The sequence below is a fragment of the Muntiacus reevesi genome, chromosome 1 (genome assembly GCF_963930625.1).
Source record: "Muntiacus reevesi chromosome 1, mMunRee1.1, whole genome shotgun sequence".
Taxonomy (NCBI): domain Eukaryota; kingdom Metazoa; phylum Chordata; class Mammalia; order Artiodactyla; family Cervidae; genus Muntiacus; species Muntiacus reevesi.
Window position 1 is genome coordinate 154,401,058 of NC_089249.1, and position 23,213 is coordinate 154,424,270.

Consider the following 23,213-nt stretch of genomic DNA (forward strand, 5'->3'; position numbering starts at 1 on the left):
TAGCAGATTGAAAGAAACAAATAAGCAAACAAAGAACAAGTCAGAAGCTTTTTTTTTTTTTATTATTTTCATACATATTCCTAAAATTTTTTAGAAATTTTACATTATTAAATCAAGATAGTTATTAGTGTTTTACAACTACCTATAACATCTGAAGAACACACAATTAACATTATTTAGTAGAATGATATTGAATATGAGTCAAGAAAATATGTTTATGCTGTCATTAAGTAGATACATGACTTGGACAAGCAACTTAAACCTCTGTGCATCTCAGTTTCTTTCCCAGTTAAATGGGAGAGTAAGACCAGACCTTCTTGTGAGAAGAAACTGCTTTTCATTTGGAATCTGTTGGAGATGATGCGACCCCTGATAGAAGAAGTTTAAGAATCAGCTGCTGATACATTTCTCTCTGGAGATTCTCAATTCTAGCTTGGAATGGAGCTGGGGATGCTTGACAGGGAGAGTATGGCAGCAATGCTTAACACAGTTAAGGTTCCACGATCTGATCTGTGGTGTCCTGCTTGGAATGCCATCTGATGAATTCTAAGGACCCTTCCAGCTCTCGTATCTTACGAATCTAAAGTGAACCCGTCTGTAGGAAGCCTTCCTTGTTTCTTCCAGCTCTGTTTGTGGTTTTCTGATAGCATTCATATTTATGTACATAACAAAAAAACCTCAGAATTTGTTACTGTTGGTGTTTATCTCATTAAATCTTACTAACTTGCCAAATCAACTAAGTACTATTAGCACAACAAGGCCAGGCAGAGAATACAGTTTTCTAGCTATTTACACAGGAGTTTTGTAGATAATTGATCTTGACCTATACATCTCTTATGATATTCCATTGGTTCCAGCTTATTGTTAGTCACATCCTTTTTAACAGTGTGTATTTTTTGAGGTGACTAAACTGCTATTTAACCCTGCTACAAGAATGTGACAGTGGACTAGTCCAGACAAGTGGAGGTGCACTTGGTAACTAACATTCTTAATAAGCTTGCTTCAACCTGCACAAATTAAAAGCTCTGTGATTTTTCTAGCACATAAGTGATTTAAAAAAAAAAAAAGCTTGAATTGTGAAATAAATAAGCTTTTTTGATTTGCACTCTGGTTGGCAATAAATGAAACTTCAGCCTCATGATTCAGTTTGGCTTAAACTATGTTAATAATCTGTCTAGCTAAACAGTGAGCATCTGAAAATTTTAAAGGAGTGTTCCAGCAGTCATCTTCAGGGCTCCATACAAAGGCTTTGTGTTGCTCAGAAATATGATGTAGTTGAAAACCCCATGGCCTTTGGAGTAAAATCTACTTTGCAACTTGGTAGTTGACTGATCTTAGATAAGTTGTTCTGCCTCTTAAAAGGCTGTTTGTGATTTATACAATCATGATTGCCTTTGATTTGCAGGATTGTCATGTAGGGTAGATGTATAATAAGCATTTTGTATATAGTGCCTGGCACATTGATGATATTGAGAAGCAGCTATTGTAATTAAGACAAAGAAAGTAATTATTGTTTATCAGACTGTGAGACAACATATAGTAGGGCATTAATAGTTGTTTGATTGAATTATTTTTGAATGGCTCTGAGGTAAGACTGCCTAAGTTTAATTTTGGTTTCCTACTTAGTAACTGTATGACTTTGGGCAAACGTCTTAATCTATATAAGGCTTAATAGCCCCATCTTTTAAAAGGGGATTATAATAATACCTATCTGGTGGGGTTATTGTGAGAATTAAATGGAGTAATGGATATAAAAACTTCATATAATACCAATACATATTAAACTCTCAATAATAGCAGTTATTTTAAAAATAATTTTTAAACTGAGTAGTTTCATGGTTAAATATACATATTTCAGAACACCAAATTATACTCTTCAAAGTATGTGTAGTTATTATAGATCAATTTTACCTCAATAAAGCAATATTTTGGAGAAGGAAATGGCAACCCATTCCAGTATCTTGCCTGGAGAATCCCATGGACGGGCGAAGAGGCAGCTCATTGAAAAAGACCCTGATGCTGGGAAAGATTGAAGATAGGTAGAGAAGGGGACAACAGAGGATGAGATAGTTAGATGGCATCACCAACTCAATGGACATGAGTTTGAGCAAATTCCAGAAGTTGGTGAAGGACAGGGAAGCCTAGCGTGCTGCAGTCCATGAGGTCACAAAGAGTCGGACAGGACTGAGTGACTGAACAACAGCATAACAGTACTCAATGACGTGCGTGTATGTGTGTGTGTGTGTGTGTGTGTGTGTGTAGTGTTGATTGTATTCAATGCCTGGTGCCCAGTAACATTCCCAGACCCAGATGAAATTAATTATCGTAGTATCAAGATGATGACAAGCTTGAAAACATAGTTTTTTAAATAGCTTTCTTTTTTTTTTTTTTTTAAGCACAGGAGAATTATATTTTACAAACTGATTTTTTAAAGATACATATAGTAAAGCTTCCTTGGTGGCTCAGGTGGTAAAGAATCCGCCTGCATCGTGGAGGACATGGGTGCGATCCCTGGATTGGAAAGATCCCCGGGAGGAGAGCATGGCAATCCACTCCAGTATTCCTATCTGGAGAATCCGCTTGTACAGAGGAGCCTGGCGGTCTACAGTCCATGGGGTTGCAAAGAGTCAGACACGATTAAGCAGCTAAGCACAGCACATGGTGAAGCTATGCTTTCAGAACTGTTGTTGTTTTTGTTACTGAGTGTGTCATATGCAGGGTGAAGATCCTGCTGGTGGCTGAACTGAATTTTCTCAGTCTCTTACTAAGATCACAGTCCATTAGAATTGTAAGGTATCTGAGAGATAAATCATGTGGGTTGCTCTTACATTTTACAAAAGAGAATGTTGATTCTCCTGATGACTATCCCAAGGTCCCATAATTTGGTCTCCTAAATTCTTGTGCAGAACTCTAAAAATGTCTTAGTTTGTCATTAATGGTAAGGAATAAAGACAGGCTACAAGTCTGTATTTGGGGAAAGGCTAAAATTTGGCTGCAAAACAAAAATACTTTTAAGAACTAATTCATATATTTAGAAAAAGCATTATTAAGAAGGGCCTAATAAACACCCTGAAGCAATAAGAATACTTGTCAGAAATAACCAATGGTCAATTATGATGGGTTATAGGAATTGTCTTTTACATGTTGCTTTGGTATTTCATTTTAATTTATTTAAAAGGAAATTATATAAGAGGAAACATTGAGAAGATTCTCAAACTTCACGGAAGAATATGCTTTGGGGCCTTCTCAGTTGTTTCAAATAATTGCCATTATTTATGAAAATTAGTTTCACCTGTACACATTGCATAGTCTAGCACTTCACAACTTTTGGTCTCAGGATCCTTTTGTACCCTTAAGAAGTTATATCTACTGACATTTGCCATATTTAAAATTGAGAAAAATTAAATGTTTAAAATAGTAATAAACTCATTACATGTTGGTATGAATAGCATTTTTTATGAAAAGTAATTATATTTTCAAAAAAACTAGAATTAATGAGTAGAGTGATGTTTTACACTTTTATAAATCTCTTTAAGGTCTAGCTTAATTGAAGACAATTAGATTCTCATAGCTTCTGAATTCAGCCTATTCTGATATGTTGTTTTCATTGACGTATGATCAGCATTCCCCAGCCTTTTGGGCACCAGGGAGTTTTGTGGAAGACAATTTTTCCACGAACTGAGGGGTGGGAAGTGATGGTTTTGGGATCATTCAAACACATTACATTTATTGTGCAATTTATTTCTATTGTTATTACATCAGGTCTACCTCAGATCATCAAGCATTAGATCCCCGAGTTTGGGGACCCTTGAAGTATATGAAGAAAATCTGGCCTCACACAGAGTTGTAGTTGGAAGAGGGAGGAATATTTTAATAGTCTTTTCAGACAATTGTGGCTATTCTTCTTTGATACTAAACTAGAACTTGACAAGTGATAGTTTTCTAAAGATTAGTTTCAATGTGGAATCTGGAACCACATCAGTGTATTTTTTGTACTTTGTTACAAGATCCATTGATCTGTCTCACACTTTGAGTATGTCCTTTATCCATGCATAATTTTGTAATGTCATGCATTCATTGTTATTTGGAGGTTATTGGTCCTCTGAATTACACAGTTTCTAATGTTGAAAGAGTACATTATATAATGTCAAAAAAATCACTCTGTTAACATCACCTCCAGTCTCATTAGAAAAGTCTTTAGGCATTAAGGAGTATATTGATTGCATGGTACCTGGTGGTTTTCCAAAATTTTAATTTTTAATCTTGAAAACTCAAATTTTGTCATCGGCAATTAATATTGTCAGATTCGTTACTTGAAATAACAAGCTTGCTTTGTTCATTTTGGTGGAAAATCCTGACACCTAAATCTGAATAACCATAGTTTGTCTGCCAGTTATTTAAGTAATAATAGTGTTCCATGGAAAAAGTAGCTGATTCAGAACACAACTCAGGTAATTACATAAGTGCTTTTCTTTCTGCACAGTCATCATTCTCTGCTCTGCAGGACGAGTGCTTTATGCATGCTTCCTAGTTGTCACATAGAATACTAAAAGGCTTGTGCTCAAGTCAGGTTTAATTAAAACTAATAAAATTTGCCCATTCAACAGGAACATTCTTGAGGGAAAGAGGCGTTTTTACAGTTAATACATGGCAGTGAAGACTTTAACACAATATAGTATCACTACTTTGGTTTGTGCTAAGGTTATCAGCAGTTTTCGGGTTTCCCAGGTGGCACTAGTGGTAAAGAACCCACCTGCCAATGCTGGTAGAAGTAAGAGACGCAAGTTCAATCCCAAGGTCAAGAAGAACCCCTGGAGGAGAGCACGGCAAACCACTGCAGTATTCCTGCCTGAAGAGTCCCATGGACAGAGAAGCCTGGCAGGCTACAACCCCATAGGGTTGCACAGAGTTGGACACGACTGAAGTGACTTAGCACACACTGAAGCGACTTAGCACACACATCAGCAGTTTTCACACCATTGATTTTTTACTATCCGTGTAAACACAGTGAAAAAATCAAATACTACCTATGTGTTTATTTTAAAAGTTATTTTGATTTAATAGAAACCCTAAAAGGTTTTTGAAAATCGTGTGTCTCATGTACCCCTATGTTCACAGCAGTATTATTTACAGTAGTCAAGAAATGGAAGCATCCCAGATGTCCATCAACAGATAAATGGATAAAGAATATATGTGGTACATGTTTATAGTGGAATGTTACTCAACCATAAAAAGAATAAATTTGAGTCAATTCTAGTGAAGTGGATAAACCTAGAGCCTGTTATACAGAGTGAACTAAGTCGGAAAGAGAAAGATAAATATTGTATATTAACACGTATATATGGAATCTAGAAAAATGATATTGATGAACCTATTTTCAGGGAAAGAATGGAGATGCAGATGTAGAGAACAGACTTGTGAACACAGTGAAGGAGGGAGGGAGTGAAACAAATGGAGAATGTAGCATCAACATGTATACACTATCATGTGTAAAATGGATAACTGGTAGGAAGTTGCTATATAACACAGGGAGCTAAGTCTGGTGTTCTGTGATGACCTAGAGGGGAGGGATGAGGGGAAAGAAGGGAGGCTCCACAGGGAGGGGATATGGGTATAATTATGGCTGATTCATGTTGTTGTTGTACGACAGAAACCAACACAACATTGTAGAAATTTAAAAGACCAAAACTAAAGAGAACCTTGTGTCTATACACCATACTTTGAGAACTAATTGGGATAGTTAATGTCTTCCTAAGAAAATTCCAAATACTTTCTGTAAGAAGAAAAGAAAAAACTTCAAGTAGATTTAAGAGTATTCACTAAATGATGATTTTATTGACTATGCCAAAGCCTTTGACTGTGTGGATCACAACAGACTGTGGAAAATTCTGAAAGAGATGGGAATACCAGACCACATGACCTCCCTCTAGAGAAATCTGTATGCAGGTCAGGAAGCAACAGTTAGAACTGGACATGGAACAAAAGACTGGTTCCAAAGCGGGAAAGGAGTATGTCAAGGCTATATATTGTCACCCTGCTTATTTAACTTATATGCAGAGTACATCATGAGAAATTCTGGGCTGGATGAAGCACAAGCTGGACAAGATTGCTGGGAGAAATATCAATAACCTGTGATATGCAGATGACACCACCCTTACAGCAGAAAGTGAAGAAGAACTAAAGAGCCTCTTGATGAAAGTGAAAGAGGAGAGTAAATAAGTTGGCTTAAAACTCAGTATTCAAAAAACTAAGATCATGGCATCCAATCCCATCACTTCATGGCAAATAGATGGGGAAACAGTGGAAACAGTGACAGACTTTATTTTGGGGGGCTCCAAGGCAACTGCAGATTGTGATTGCAGCCATGAAATTAAAAGACGCTTACTCCATGAAAGGAAAGTTACGACCAACCTAGACAGCTTATTACAAAGCAGAGACATTACTTTGCCAACAAAGGTCTGTGTAGTCAAGGCTGTGGTTTTTCCAGTAGTCATGTTTGGATGTGAGGGTTGGACTATAAAGAAAGCTGAGCATCAAAGAATTGATGCTTCTGAGCTGTGGTGTTGGAGAAGATTCAGTCTTGAGAGTCCCTCGGACTGCAAGGAGATCCAACCATTCCATCCTAAAGGAAATCAGTCCTGACTTTTCATTGGAAGGACTGATGTTGAAGCTGAAACTCCAATACTTTGGCCACCTGATACGAAGAGCTGAGACTCATTGGAAAAGACCCTAATGCTGGGAAAGATTGAGAGCAGGAGGAGAATGGGGCGACAGAGGATGAGATGGTTGGATGGCATCACTGACTCGATGGACATGGATTTGGGTGAACTCTGGGAGTTGGTGATGGGCAGGGAGGCCTGGAGTGCTGCAGTCCATGGGGTCTCAAAGAGTTGAACATGACTGAGCAACTGAACTGAGCTGAACTAGATGATGGAGTATCTACATGTTGCAAATGTATCCTCTCAGAGAGTCTGTTAGGAGAGGTAATATTATCCATTTTTATAGAAGAAGAAACTGAACTTAGAGACGTAAAATTTATTCGAGTAAATAGTAGCACAGTGACTAGCAAAAGTGACTTTTAACTCAGGACACTCTTTTTCTTTTTTTTTTTTTTACATTTATTTTTACTAGTTGGAGGCTAATTACTTTACAATATTGTTGTGGTTTTTGCCATACATTGACATGAATCAGCCATGGATTTACATGTGTTCCCCATCCTGAAACCCCCTCCCACCTACCTCCCTATTCCATCCCTCTGGGTCATCCCAGTGCACCTGCCCTGAGCACTTGTCTCATGCATCCAACCTGGACTGGTGATCTGTTTCACACTTGATAATATACATGTTTCAATGCTATTCTCTCAGATCATCCCACCCTCACCTTCTCCCACAGAGTCCAAAAGTCTGTTCTATACATCTGTGTCTCTTTTTCTGTCTTGCATATAGGGTTATCGTTACCATCTTTCTAAATTCCATATATATGCATTAGTATACTGTATTGGTGTTTATCTTTCTGACTTACTTCACTCTGTATAATAGGTTCCAGTTTCATTCATCTCATTAGAACTGATTCAAATGTATTCTTTTTAATGGTTGAATAATATTCCATTGTGTATATGTACCACAGCTTTCTTATCCATTCGTCTACTGATGGGCATCTAGGTTGCTTCCATGTCCTGGCTATTATAAACAGTGCTGCGATGAACATTGGGGTGCACGCGTCTCTTTCAGATCTGGTTTCCTTGGTGTGTATGCCCAGGAGTGGGATTGCTGGGTCATATGGTAGTTCTATTTCCAGTTTTTTAAGGAATCTCCACACTGTTCTCCATAGCAGCTGTACTAGTTTGCATTCCCACCAACAGTGTAAGAGGGTTCCCTTTTCTCCACACCCTCTCCAGCATTTATTGCTTGTAGACTTTTGGATAGCAGCCATCCTGACTGGCGTGTAATGGTACCTCATTGTGGTTTTGATTTGCATTTCTCTGATAATGAGTGATGTTGAGCATCTTTTCATGTGTTTGTTAGCCATCTGTATGTCTTCTTTGGAGAAATGTCTGTTTAGATCTTTGGCCCATTTTTTGATTGAGTCATTTATTTTTCTGGAATTGAGCTACAGGAGTTGCTTGCATATTTTTGAGATTAATTCTTTGTCTGTTGCTTCATTTGCTATTATTTTCTCCCAATCTGAGGGCTGTCTTTTCACCTTGCTTATAGTTTCCTTTGTTGTGCAAAAGCTTTTAAGTTTAATTAGGTCCCATTTGTTTATTTTTGCTTTTATTTCCAATATTCTGGGAGGTGGGTCATAGAGGACACTCTTATTTTTAACGTCTTTGCTTTCAAAAGAGGTAGAAGACAGGCCACAAACTGGAAGAAAATATCTTCAAAAAGATACATTTGATATAGGACTGTTATCCACAATATACAAAGGACTCTTAGAACTCAACAAGAAAGCAAACAACTCAAAAAAAATGGGTCAAAGACCCTAGGAGACACCTCACCAGAGAAGATACACAAGTGACAAATAACCATAGGAAAAGATGTTACATTATATGTCAGCAGGAAGTGCAAATTAAAAGAACAGTGAAAGTGAAATACCACTACACTTACTAGAATGGCCAGAATCCAGAGCGCTGATAGCACCAACTGGTGGTGAGAACGTGGAGTGACAGGAACTCTCATTCACTGCTGGTGGGAATGCAAAATGGTGCACCCACTTTGGAAGACAGTTTTTTGGAAGGCAGTTTTTTACCAAAATAAATATACTTTTTTTGTTTGTTTGTTTGTTTCTTTTAAATCCATGGCTGATTCATGTCAAAATTTACTCTTACCATATGATCTAGCAGTTGTGCTCTTTTGTATTTACCGAAGGGAGTGGAAAACTTATGTCCACACAAAAACCTAAACACAGATGTTTATAGAGGCTTTATTCCTAATTTTCATAACCTGGAAGCAATCAATATGTCCTTCAGTAGGTGGATGGATGAATAAACTATGGTACATGCAGACAATGGGTTATTATTCTTCCCCACTAAAAAGAAATGAGCTCTCAAGCCATGAAAAGACATAGATGAACTTCAAATGTGTATTTGTGTATTAATTTAAAAAGTCCATGGTACATTCAACCTTCCCCTGTTGTTAAATAGAATGAGTTCCTTTAACTATTCACCAGAATTTTTAAGTGCCTGCGTTTTCCTTGGATTACTTATTAACATTAAGCTTATTAACATCAAGCAGATTTACTTGATTTGGGTCATTTTTCTTTAATTTAAAAACAAATTTGCTGTCTTTAGTGTTACCAAGTTCAAAGTTATACAGCTTGCCACATGACAGGCCGATAAGTTGAGTTGTTGAAGCAGGGAATAGCTAGTTGATTCAGAAAGCCAGCAGACTGATAAGATGGTGGACTAGTGTCCCAAAGAACCATCATACCTGACTTAGAATTGAGGCTTCTTTTATACTAAAAGGAGAGGGCATGTGATTGGTTGTTGCAAACTTCTTAGTGCCAGAATCCTTTGTTCTTGTAGCTATCCACATAGGTAGTTACAGTATTCCTGTAAACCTCCAACAAGACAAATGTTACTCTCTATTCTGCTGCTTTTTATGTCTATATGAATGGAAAAATATTATACCTTTGAAGGTCAGAACCTTGAGAATGTTCTTTCCTGTATATTTTCAGGCTACAGGCAACATTCTTAACTTTAGAAAAAGCAATAGAATACAGAGGTTAAAGTAAAAGAAACAGATCCAATATGGAGTTGCATTTGTTCTACCATGTTACACTTTTGTCATCAGCTGACAGGAAGAATCAGCTTGAATTCTTGCCTACTGTGGCTATCATGCTTTAAAAATGTGGTCTTATTTTTGAAATAAAAGTACTGTAAAATCCCTTAGTTTTAAAAAGAGGAGAGTTTGTTGAACAGTTTAAATATATAAACTGTGTTAATGTAGTAGAATATATACTTGTCAAATTAACTCATTAATTTAACATTATTTTGAATCATTGTTTTCATACTCTCACTGGTCATTTTATCCCAAACTACAAGTCCTCATTCACAGAATAACAAAAAGTGTGTTTGTTGAGCATCTACTGTGGCTAGACAATGTTCTTAATGCTTTACACATATTAGCTCAGCCTTATCCCTACCTTGTGAAAAAGTGCTAGTCTAATACCATTTCTATTATGTATTGTTAGGGCAACTGTGGAGTTTTTGTTTGTTATCATCTGTCCTATTAGGTATATATCATCATCTTCCCAACCATGTCTGACTCTTTGCAGCCCCATGGACTATAGCCCACCAGGCTCCTCTGTCCTAGGAATTCTCCAGGCAAGAATACTGGAGTGGGTTGCCATTCCCTTCTTCAGGGAATCTTCCCAACCCTGGTGAATTCTTTACTGTCTGAGCCACCAGGGAAGCCAAGACATTCTTCAAAATATCTTTTAAAGACTTATTTGTAAGGACTTCCAACACTTGCAGTTGTGAGATCATACCTCTAAGAATAATCTTGAAGTTGGTATTAAGTATCCTTGTCTCCCTTATTAGCCAGTTCTGACAGAGGTGCTCTGTAAGCATCTCAAGCATCATTGACAGGAGAGGGGACACGTCATTTCAGGCTAATTCGTCTTTCCCAAACAGTCTGTTGTCATTCAATTTTAAGTATTTGAGGAAGCACCCTGCAATGTGAGAAGTTTTGTAAACCTTTAAATAAAAGGTAACCTTTTCAGTGAGATAATTTTATATAAAACCTAATCATGTACTTTGTTGTTTTACGGATGTAAGTGTCTTATGGAATTTCTTTAATCTGTGTCTCTTCCTCCAATTTGTTGTTTTTTAGGTGTTATAATAGTCATATCTGATTTCCATGTGCATTATAGCCATTTATTTTCATCTCAGAGACATTTTTCTTTTTTCACTCAATTATTATTGACAATTTTCTTAATGATAAACTGAGGCAATAACTAGACAAACAGGCTCCATTCTTGCCCTCATAGAATCTACTACAGTGGTAGACTTGAACAAGTTTTTTGTCCTCTCCACTTTATATATAAGCTTTATTCAGAATTGCCTTAACCTGGAAGTAACCAAGATGTCCTTCAATAGGTGAATGGATGAACTGTGGCAAATCCAGGAATACCATTCAACACTGAAAGTAAATGAACTTTTAAGACATAGCAAGACATAGATGAACTTGAAGTGCATACAATCAGCCTTCCTGTCTGTGTATTACAATCTGCATTTGTTTGAATCCACAGATGCTGAACCTGCAGATAAAAGACTATATCTGTGACTGACTGTACTATGCCATTTTATATAAATAACTTGAGCAACTGCTGTACTTTGCTTTCCATTTTATTGTACACCTAAAATTACTCTTTAAAAAAAAGTCTTAATACATATATAACAAAATCCTATGCGCATTCAACCCTTTCAACAAAACCCATTCAACAACATACCCATTTTAGCATAAAAATATGCGATGGGTGATACCAGTGATATTTTAGTCATAAAAATTCTACTTTTCTGTCAGTCTTCCCAATCCTTTAGTGTCCAGAAGATTATACACCCAGATTTGTGGCAATTGTGTAGAATTAAATAATAAAATAAAGGTTTCTTGACTTTATTCTGTGTTGAATTTTTGAACCCATTTTGAATCTCTTCATCTGCCATGATGGAAAGTCAGAGAATTAAGTCTAACATAACCAGAAAAAACTGAATAAAGACTTGAAACAGATTTTGAAATGAGTCACAATCCTTCATTGTATTAGGTTAAAGTGATCTTGTGATTGAAAGATTACCTTTATGTAGAGGTTGATTAATTATTATGATGTATGTATATCTAAATGTAAAATTTTAAACTATAAAGTCAAACAAACCTGCAGCCTTAATCTTTTTCTTTTTCCAGTTTCTTGCAAAATAAATACTCCAGTGATAAAATATTGATATCACATTTGATTTCACATACATTATCTTTGATTTCACATACATTATCTTTCTGGATCTTCATACCAACTCAGAGAGAGAGAACAGATTGTATTACCCTATTTTATAAATTAAGGACAGATTGTATTACATCATTTTCTAAGTAAGAAACCTGAAGTACAAAATTTCTGAGTGATTTTGCCCATTATCATTGGGTGATTTGAGTGCTTTAGCCAGGCTGGAACCTCAGCCTTCTACCTTCTATTATAAGTTTTTTTCATGAAACATAGCAAAACTGTAGTGCTAACTTCTTGAAATGACTGTCTGAGTAACTTGTCCCTCCAAGGGGTCCCCAGCTCTACTAAGACTGCAGTAATTATCATTTTTCTGTCTCTGTTCCTATGTAAATCTCCCCAACTGGTATATATGTTCCTTTAAAATAGACATCATGCCTTATGTTTAATCAACACTGGGCACCTAGTAACTTAAAAATTCCTGACCCTTTAATTTCCTCAGTGCAGAGTGAGGCCTACCTGGTCACCTGTAGATTGAGGAGAAAGTACTGACCACTGTCCTCTTTTCTTCAGGAATTATTAGTAGCTATGGGGAAAGTTGGTGGCTCAGTGGTAAAGAATCTTCCTGCCAATGCAGGAGATTCAGATTCGAACCTGTGTCAGGAAGATCCCTGGAGAAGGAAATGGCAACCCACTCCAGTATTCTTGCCTGGAATATCCCATGGACAGATGAACCTGGTGAGCTACAGTCCATGGGTTTGCAAAAGAATCAGACAAGACTTAGCGACTAAACAAATAACAATGGAGTAGGTTAATGTTGATAACTGTGGAGCCAGTCCATTTGTAGTGCCAGGTACTTTTAGTGAGTGCCTTCCTCCAGGTCCTCCTAAAATATATCCTCTTTTGATTTACAATTGGACTGTATGCAGTGATAATCACAGTGGAAGTTAATCACTATTTTTCTTCCCTCAGTCGTAAAAATAATGACTGTTGGAGTGATAAAAAGCTCTTTGGCTATATCAATATAGTTTCAAAGCCATCTTTTATTTATTTTATCCTATTTAACCCTTTCAAGAGTTCATTGAGGTAGTTTGGGCAGGGATTACTCACCTCAATTAATAGAAGAGGAAACTCTAGCTTAGAATAGAGAAATGACTATTCCAAGATCAGGAGGCTAGGCAATACTTAAATTGAGATTTTTCTGGCTCGTCCAGGTCTCTTTCCATTACACTACACTGATTCTGATTAACAGTGACATTTACCATCATTACTATTTCATTACCAGAGGATTTCAGAGTGGGGGAGAACTTTTTTCAAATGAAAAAATGAAGGCAGTGTGGCTTGAAATTTAGCTAATGCTTCTTATCCAACTTAGCTTTGCTTTTATTTGTACTGAAATGAAATAAATTGAGCTAATTGTGATAATTATGTTGGTGGATAAAAATGACAGAATCAATGAAGTTTTATTTGTTTGTTGTGTTAATCAGGCCTTCTAGCATTTGTGAAGTACACTGCCAAAATATCTAGATGCAAAAGCAAACAAACAAAACCACTAATGAGGATAAAAGAAAGATAACAATAATCAAAGACATGATTTTTGTATAATCCATATGACAGCATATATTGCACATGATTGAAACTATGTAGATATTTAGGTGACATTTAAGTTTTCCATTCCAGTATTTGTCTTCAGATAATTAGCCTAATTATAACACATGTTTGAATTGTAGTTAGAATTAACCTACTATTAAATCTGGTATCTATGAATTAGCAGATATTTGGGTTTCCTCCTATGTCAGTTTAACTCACAGCTCTCCAAAAGTTACAGTGGATGTTTCCAGTGTGCTAATGGATACCCTATTTTATTTCTAATAATAATATAGAGAAACTTTATAAAATCATTACATTAAATATATGTCATTTTACTACCACCAAGGAAAAAATACATCTTTTGGCTATTCAGTGTTGTGTGAGTTCCTTTTTATAGACAAAAGTAACATGTACTCTTTCCCATTCTATTGTTTTCCTCTATTTCTTTGCATTGATCACTGAGGAAGGCTTTCTTTTCTCTCCTTGCTATCCTTTGGAACTCTGCATTCAGATGGGTATATCTTTCCTTTTCTCCTTTGCCTTTCACTTTTCTTTTCACAGCTGTTTGTAAGGCCTCCTCAGACAGCCATTTGGCCTTTTTGCATTTCTTTTTCTTGGGGATGGTCTTGATCACTGCTTCCTGTACAGTGTGATGAACCTTTGTTCATAGTTCTTCAGGCACTCTGTCTATCAGAACTAATCCCTTGAATCTATTTGTCACTTCCACTGTATAGTCATAAGGGATTTGATTTAGGTCATACCTGAATGGTCTAGTGGTTTTCCCTACTTCCTTCAATTAAAGTCTGAATTTGGCAATAAGGAGTTTATGATCCAAGCCATGGTCAGCTCTCAGCCTTGTTTTTGCTGACTGTATAGAACTTGTCCATCTTTGGCTGCAAAGAATGTAATCAATCTGATTTCAGTATTGACCATCTGGTGATGTCCATGTGTAGAGTCTTCTCCTATGTTGTTGGAAGAGGGTGTTGCTATGATCAGTACGTTCTCTTGGCAAAACTCTGTTAGCCTTTGCCCTGCTTTGTTTTGTACTCCAAGGCCAAATTCGCCTGTTACTCCAGGTATTTCTTGACTTTCTACTTTTTGCATTTCAGTCCCGTACAATGAAAGGGACATCTTTTTTGGTGTTAGTTCTAGATATTGTAGATCTTCATAGAATCGTTCTCTTTAAGAAAATTAGAGCTACCAAGGGAGCTTTTCATGCAAAGATGGGCACAATAAGGACAGAAAAAGGATAGACATAACACAAGCAGAAAATATTAAGAAGAGATGGCAAGAATACACAGAAGAACTGTACAAAAAAGATCTTCATGACCCATATAATCATGATGGTGTGATCACTCAACTAGAGCCAGGCATCCTGGAATGCAAAGTCAAGTGGGCCTTTGGAAGCATTACTACGAACAAAGCTAGTGGTACAGTTCAGTCACTCAGTTCTGTCCAACTCTTTGCGACCCCATGAACTGCAGCACGCCAGGCTTCCCTGTCCATCACCAACTCAGGAGCTTACTAAAACTCATGTTCATCAAGTCGGTGATACCACCCAACCATTTCATCCTCTGCCGTCCCCTTCTTCTCCTGCCCTCAATCTTTTCCAGCATCAGGGTCTTCTCCAATGAGTCAGCTCTTCGCATCGTGGTCAAAGTATTGGAGTTTCAGCTTCAACATCGGTCCTTCCAATGAATACTCAGGACTGATATCCTTTAGGATGGACTGATTGGATCTCCTTGCAGTCCGAGGGACTCTCAAGAGTCTTCTCCACAGTTCAAAAGCATCAGTTCTGCACTCAGCTTTCTCTATAGTCCAATTCTCACATCCATACATGACTACTGGAAAAACCATAGCCTTGACTAGATGGACTTTTCTTGGCAAAGTAATGTTTCTGCTTTTTAATATGTGTCTAGGTTGGTCATAACTTTCCTTCCATGGAGTAAGGGTCTTTTAATTTCCTGGCTGAAGTCACCATCTGCAGTGACTTTGGAGCCCAGAAAAATAAAGTCAGCCACTGTTTCCACTGTTTTCCCATCTATTTGCCATGAAGTGATGGGACCAGATGCCATGATCTTAGCTTTCTGAATGTTGGGGTTTAAGTCAGCTTTTTCACTCTCCTCTTTCACTTTCAAGAGGCTCTTTAGTTCTTCTTAGCTTTCTGCCATAAGGGTGGTGTCATCTGCATATCTGAGGTTATTGATATTTCTCCTGGCAGTCTTGATTCCAGCTTGTGCTTCATCCAGCCCAGCATGTCTCATGATGTATTCTGCATATAAGTTACATAAGTAGGGTGACAATATACAGCCTTGACATACTCCTTTTCCTATTTGGAACCAGTCTGTTGTTCCATGTCCAGTTCTAACTGTTGCTTCCTGACCTGCATACAGATTTCTCAAGAGGTAGGTGAGGTGGTCTGGTATTCCCATCTCTTTCAGAATTTTCCGCAGTTTGTTGTGATGCACACAGTCAAAGGCTTTGCCATAGTCAATAAAGCAGAAATAAATGTTTTTCTGGAACTCTCTTGCTTTTTCGATAATCCAGTGGATTTTGGCAATTTGATCTCCGGTTCATCTGCCTTTTCTAAATCCAGCTTGAACATCTGGAAGTTCACAGTTCATGTATTACTGAAGCCTGGCTTGGAGAATTTTAAGCATCACTTCACTAGCGTGTGAGATGAGTGCAATTGTGCAGTAGTTTGAGCATTCTTTGGCATTGCCTTTCTTTGGAATTGGAAGGAAAAGTGACCTTTTCCAGTCCTGTGGCCACTGGTGAGTTTTCCAAATGTGCTGCCCTATTGAGTGCAGCACTTTCACAGCATCATCTTTCAGGATTTGAAATAGATCAACTGGAATTCCATCACTTCCACTAGCTTTGTTCATAGTGATACTTCCTAAGGCCCACTTGACTTCACATTCCAGGATGTCTGGCTCTAGGTGAGTGATCACACCATCATGATTATCTGGGTCATGAAGACCTTTTTTGTACAGTTCTTCTGTGTATTTTTGCTACCTCTTCTTAATATCGTCTGCTTCTGTTAGATCCCTACCATTTCTGTGCTTTATTGAGCCCTTCTTTGCATGAAATGTTCTCTTGGTATCTCTAATTTTCTTGAAGAGATCTCTAGTCTTTCCCATTCTAATGTTTTCCTCTATTTCTTTGCATTGATCGCTGAGGAAGGCTTTCTCATCTCTCTTTGCTATTCTTTGGAACTCTGCATTCAAATGGGTATATCTTTCCTTTTCTCCTTTGCTTTTCGCTTCCCTGCTTTTCACAGCTATTTGTAAGGCCTCCTCAGACAGCCATTTGGCCTTTTTGCATTTCTTTTTCTTGGGGATGGTCTTGATCACTGCTCCCTATACAGTGTGATGAACCTTTGTCCATAGTTCTTCAGGCATTCTGTCTATCAGATCTGGTTCCTTAAATCTATTTGTCACTTCCACTGTATAATCCTAAGGGATTTGATTTAGGTCATACCTAAGTGGTCTAGTGGTTTTCTCCACTTTCTTCAATTTCAGTCTGAATTTGGCAGTAAGGAGTTCATGATCTGAGCCACAATCAGCTCCAGGTCTTGTTTTTGCTGACTGTATAGAGCGTCTCCATCTTTGGCTGCAAAGAATATAATCAATCTGATTTTGGTGTCGACCATCTGGGGACGTCCATGTGTAGAGTCTTCTCTTGTGTTGTTGGAATAGGGTGTTTGCTATGACCAGTGCATTCTCTTAGCAGAACTCTATTTGCCTTTGCCCTGCTTCATTCTGTACTCCAAGACCAAATTTACCTGTTATTCCAGGTGTTTCTTGATTTCCTACTTTTGCATTCCAGTCCCCTATAATGAAAAGGACATCTTTTTGGGGTATTAGTTCTAAAAGGTCTCGTGGGTCTTCATAGATCTGTTTAACTTCAGCTTCTTCAGTGTTGCTGGTCAGGGCATGGACCTGGATTACTGTGATATTGAATGGTTTGCCTTGGAAACGAACAGAGATCATTCTGTCATTTTGAGATTGCATCTAAGTACTGCATTTCAGACTCTTTTGTTGACTATGATGGCTACTCCATTTCTTCTAAGGGATTCGTGCCCACAGGAGTAGACATAATGGTCATATGAATTAAATTCACCCATTGCAGTCCATCTTAGTTCACTGATTCCTAGAATGTTGATTTTCACTCTCGTCATCTCATGTTTGACCACTTCCAGTTTGCCTTGATTCATGGACCTAACATTCCAGGTTCCTATGCAATATTGCTCTTTACAGCCTTGAACCTTGCTTCTATCACCAGTCCCATCCACAACTGGATGTTGTTTTTGCTTTGGCTCCATCCCTTCTTTCTGGAGTTCTTTCTCCTCTCATCTCCAGTAGCATATTGGGTACCTCCTGACCTAGGGTGTTCATCTTTCAGTGTCCTATCTTTTTGCCTTTTCATACTGTTCATGGGGTTCTAAAAGCAAGAATACTGAAGTGGTTTGCCATTCCCTTCTCCAGTGGACCACATTCTGTCAGACCTCTCCACCATGACCTGTCCATCTTGATTTGCCCCACACGGCATGGCTTAGTTTCATTGAGTTAGAGAAGGCTGTGGTCCATGTGATCAGATTGGCTACTTGTCTGTGATTGTGGTTTCAGTCTGTCTGTCCTCTGATGCCCTCCCTCAGTGCCTACTGTCTTACTTGATTTTCTCTTACCTTGGATGTGGGGTATCTCTTCACGGCTGCTCCAGCAAAGCACAGCTGCTGATCCTTACCTTGAACATGGGGTAGCTCCTCCTGGCCGCCGCCCCTGACCTCGGGTGTGGAGTAGCTCCTGTTGAGCTATTTAAAATCCTTAAAGATGATGCTGTGAAAGTGCTGCACTCAGTATGCCAGCAAATTTGGAAAACTCACTAGTGGCCACAGGACTCGAAAAGGTCGGTTTTCATTCCAATCGCAAAGGAAGGCAATGCCAAAGAATGCACAAACTACTGCACAATTGCACTCATCTCACACACTAGCAAAGTAATGCTCAAAGTTCTCTAAGCAAGTCTTCACCAGTATGTGAACCGTGAATTTCCAGATGTTCAAGTTGGCTTTAGACAAGGCAGAGGAACCAATATCAAGTTGCCAATATCCATTGGATCATCGAAAAAGCAAGAGAGTTCCAGAACAACATGTATTTCTGGTTTATTGACTGTGCCAAAGCCTTTGACTGTGTGCATCACAACAAACTGTGGAAAATTCTTAAAAAGAGATGAGCATACCAAACCACCTTACATGCCTCCTGAGAAGTGTGTATACAGGTTAAGAAGCAACAGTTAGAACTAGACTTGGAACAGCAGACTGATTCCAAATCAGGAAAGGAGTATGTCAAGGCTGTATATTGTCACCCTGCTTATTTAACTTATATGCAGAGTACATCATGAGACATGCTGGGCTGGATGAAGCACAAGCTGGAATCAAGATTGCCGGGAGAAATATCAGTAACCTCAGATATGCCGAGGTCACCACCCTTATGGCAGAAAGGGAAGAACTTGAGCCTCTTGATGAAAGTGAAAGAGGAGAGTGGAAAAGTTGGTTTAAAACTCAGCATTCAGAAAGCTAAGATCATGGCATCTGGTCCCATTACTTCATGGCAAGTAGAGGGGGAACCGTGGAAACAGTGAAAGACTCTAGTGTTTTGGACTCCAAGATCACCGCAGCCATCAACTTTTCTTCTCCTTGGAAGAAAAGTTATGACTAACCTAGACAGCTTGTTAAAAAGCAGAGACATCACTTTGCCGACCAAAGTCCATCTAATCAAAGCTATGGTTTTTCTAGTATTCATGTCTAGGTGTGAGAGTTGGACTATAAAGAAGCTGAGCACCTAAGAATTGATGCTTTTAAACTGTGATTTTGGAGGACTCTTGAGAGTCCCTTGGACTGCAAGAAGATCCAACCAGTCCATCCAAAAGGAAATCAGTCCTGAATATTTATTGGAAGGACTGATGCCAAAGCTGAAATTCCCATACTTTGGCCACCTGATGCAACGACCTAACTCATTGGAAAAGACCTTGATGCTGGGAGAGATTGAAGGCGGGAAGAGAAGGGGACTACAGAGGATGAGATGGTTGGATGGCATCACCGACTCAATGGACTTGAGTTTGAGTAAACTCTGGGAGTTGCTGATAGACAAGGAGGCCTGGTGTGCTCCAGTTCATGGGGTTGCAGAGTCGGACACGACTGAGCAATGGAACTAAACTTGAACATGAACTGAACACGTCCTCATTTCCCTAAATTTAATTTAAATCTCAAAATAGTTATTAATATCTGACCCACTATAAAATTCAAGAGAAATTAATATATGTTAATTTCATTGGTTTGGCTAAACTTGGTTGATATTTTAGATCATAATGGTAATAAAAGCAAACGTCCTTGCTAGATACTGTGCTAGGTACTTTATAAATATTATAGACTCATCAGATATAATGATCTGAACTTGTGGATTAATATTGATTTGATCATAAATGACATTGTTACATTGTATAGAAATGTTTTTTAATGCCTGCAGCAAACAGTCTTCCAGATACACTTTCAAACAAGATTATAAAGTATTGCCTTGGGAATTGGGAAATGGAGGTGTTATTCTCCTGCTCAGAAAAGTAGCAGATGTGCTAGGATGAGGAGGTGTATAGGATTAGCTTTATTTTAGGCTTGCTGCAGTTTCCTGAAGCCCCAGCCTATTGTCTGATTAAAAACTAGCCTTGAGCAATGTAGCATTCATATGTGGAAACATTTCAGATTTTTAAAGCCTTCCTTTGAATGTAATGCCTAGACTACTGGAGTGAACTTTAATTTTGCTTCAGAAATAATAGAAAATGTCTAAATAAACATTTTTTGTAAAATATGCCCTCATTTTGTTTACAAATGGTGGATTCTACGTTTTGCAGATGTGTCTTGCTGAATCAGGGCTCTCTTATCCCTGCCATCGACTTACAGTGGGAAGAAGATCTTCACCTGCACAGACCCGGGAGCAATCTGAAGAGGTAGGCATGTTTGCTAGCTTTTCATCAAACATAATGTCTGTCCTTGCTCACCTGCCCACTTCCTATTCTTTTTTATTTGCCACAGCAAAGAATAGGTAGAGTTAATGTGGCATGAATAACATCTCAGTAAATTCTTAAAGGCAGAACTTTTCCAAGCAAGATTATTGCTAATGTGCTTCTTCTTGTTCTATAAGTTTCAAATTTCAAACAGACAGAACTGGGATGGATCAGTTTAAATGATTTTTACTTAGAATTGTCTGGTTAACAAAGGAATTTTTTAGCTGCTGACTATATAGTAGACTACACTTATTAGAATTCATCCTGAAGGTCCTTTAACTCATAGAGCTGGATCACTTTCTATGTGCCAAACATTGTCCTTAGTACTAGGGAACAAAGATGAATAACAGTGTACCTATACCAAGGTGCTCAGAGTCAAAGGTGATACACTAGTAAACCAATAATAATGGAAATGTAATCAGTGCAGTGATAACAGTGCATCACAGGGTGCTGTAGAGACAAAGAGGGGCAAGGAGAGGGAACATGTGTGCATACGTGGTGTGCCTGCGTGTGTCTTTGCAGGTCTGAATTGTATTAAAAGGCAGAATCTTTTCCTTGGGTACAACAGCACTGTGTCCAACCGTGACTCGGGTATAAGGGAATGAGAAAGACAGCCTGGACATTGCAGTTTATCAGTTTTAGAAGTATTTATTGGGACTTACTGGTGGTCCAGTGGTTAAGACTCTGTGCTTCCAGTGCAGTGGGGGCAGTTTTGATCTTTAGTTACAGCATGGGAACTCTTAATTTTGGCATGTGGTATCTAATTCCCAGACCAGGAGTCATACCCCAGGCTCCCTGCATTGGAAGCATGGAGTCTTAGCCACTGGACCACCAGAGAAGTCCCCCAAAAGTTTAAATTAGTACAGTAAAACCTTTTCCATTTACTTTCTATACAAAATATGGTTGCAAATTTTTATTTAAACTTAGATATTTTGGACATTTATTATGGAAGCTGCCACAAAACCTCTAGCACTATTCTCTGAATATGTAATTGCATCATTTAAATATGTAAAAAAGAAAAGGGACTGAATAACTAAAGTCATAATCTGTGATCATCCTGGGAAAATGACAATTTGCTACTCAATTTTTGGAAATCCATAAAGAAGGGAGGTTTTCCCCCCACCGCACATACACTGTACTATTTCTTTAGGTTTCTAAAAATGTTAATTTCCTTTAAAGAGTCCACACCATTTTTCCAACACTTTATCTCGCTAATTCCTCATGAAAGGAAAAATAATATTGAGTTTCACTGTTTGGCAGAAACTGCCAAAAACAATTTATTGAAATATTTCCTTCTACTGCTTGAGTATATTTTTAATGGCTAAAGTAAGTTATGCTTCAACCCGTTAATGAATAAATCTGCTAATATTAAAAGGAAGCCAACTAGCTCCACCCAGAATTCTTAATGATTTTATGCTCTTAAGAGGTGACAGTTACCTGTTTCATTTCATTTTATTTCCTTTTCTCACCCTCACCATTATACATGTTATTTGGGCGTTCCATTCAGTGGAGTGTGTGGCTCAGCTGGTAAAGAATCTGCCCACTGTGCAGGAGACCTGAGTTCAATTCCTGGATTGGGAAGATCCACTGGGGAAGGGAATGGCAACCCACTCTAGTATTCTTGCCTGGAAAATTCCATGGACTATATATAGTCCATTGGGTCACAAAGAGTCGGACATGACTGCAGGACTTCCACTTTCACTTTTTACTTTCAGTGGAAGGAATTCAATGCCATAAATTGAGGAAAAGTGTATTAGAGTGTGGCATACACCTTAGATTAATTAAGGAAGAAAGTAGAGTGGGGTTAGGGAGCTTTGTAAAACTAAGAGAGCCACAGCCTTGAGGATATCTTTAAATCTGATTTTCTGGGATGAGTCCGTTATTTTTCCTTCCCTGGCTGTGAGCTGTGACTTGATTGTTATGTTGTCATAGAATTATGAAACTGGAAGGAATTTTTTATTTGATTTATACTTGCCCATCCATTTATTCCTCATTTATTTAAACATTTTTTCAGTGTCTTCTACATGCCAAACATTAGGATCCCAGTCTTTGTGCTGAAAGAGCTCTCACAAAATAATATCTGCATTTTATCTCTAATGGCTGGGTTCTGTCCACATGAGGCAACTGGTTCCATTGTTGAGCATGTCTATTGGTATCTACCCGATATTAAATCAAAAGCCATGACTGTGTGGAACTGTGTATAATCCAGTGGTTCTACTTCTTTCCTCTTGTTTTAACCCTTCTCTTACATGACTTTGTCTGTTTCAAGATAATTACCACTTTGCTGTTTTTGACTGTCTTCAGCCTTGAGTTAGGAAGAAGATATTTGAGACCGGTAGTTAAATTCAGGTGTTGAATTTTATGCATTGTACTTATGTGTTCTTTAACTGGGGGAATTTTTTTTCTTACATCATTCTCTAGCCCTGCAAATATGTTTTCCTTATAATTAATATTTTCTCATTTCTTCTCATCTTCCCCTTGTTCCTGAGCTCCCTTTCAATGCTTATGTGCATGCTAAGCCGCTTCAATAGTGTCTGACTCTTTTGTGACCCTATGGACTGTAGCCCACAAGACTCCTCTGTCCATGGGATTCTCCCAGCAAGAATACTGGAGTGAGTTGTCATGTCCTCCTCCAG

The 23,213-nt window shown here is 38.1% G+C and overlaps 1 protein-coding gene across 1 annotated transcript in view; it reads left to right on the forward strand.

The window, feature by feature from the left end:
* Positions 1 to 23,213, forward strand: part of FAF1 (Fas associated factor 1) — a 481,413-nt gene that overhangs the window by 290,585 nt on the left and 167,615 nt on the right. The window contains exon 9 of the mRNA XM_065913426.1: positions 20,425 to 20,520. Coding sequence (XP_065769498.1) covers positions 20,425 to 20,520 — 96 coding nt within the window. The remainder of the gene's footprint in view (positions 1 to 20,424; positions 20,521 to 23,213) is intronic.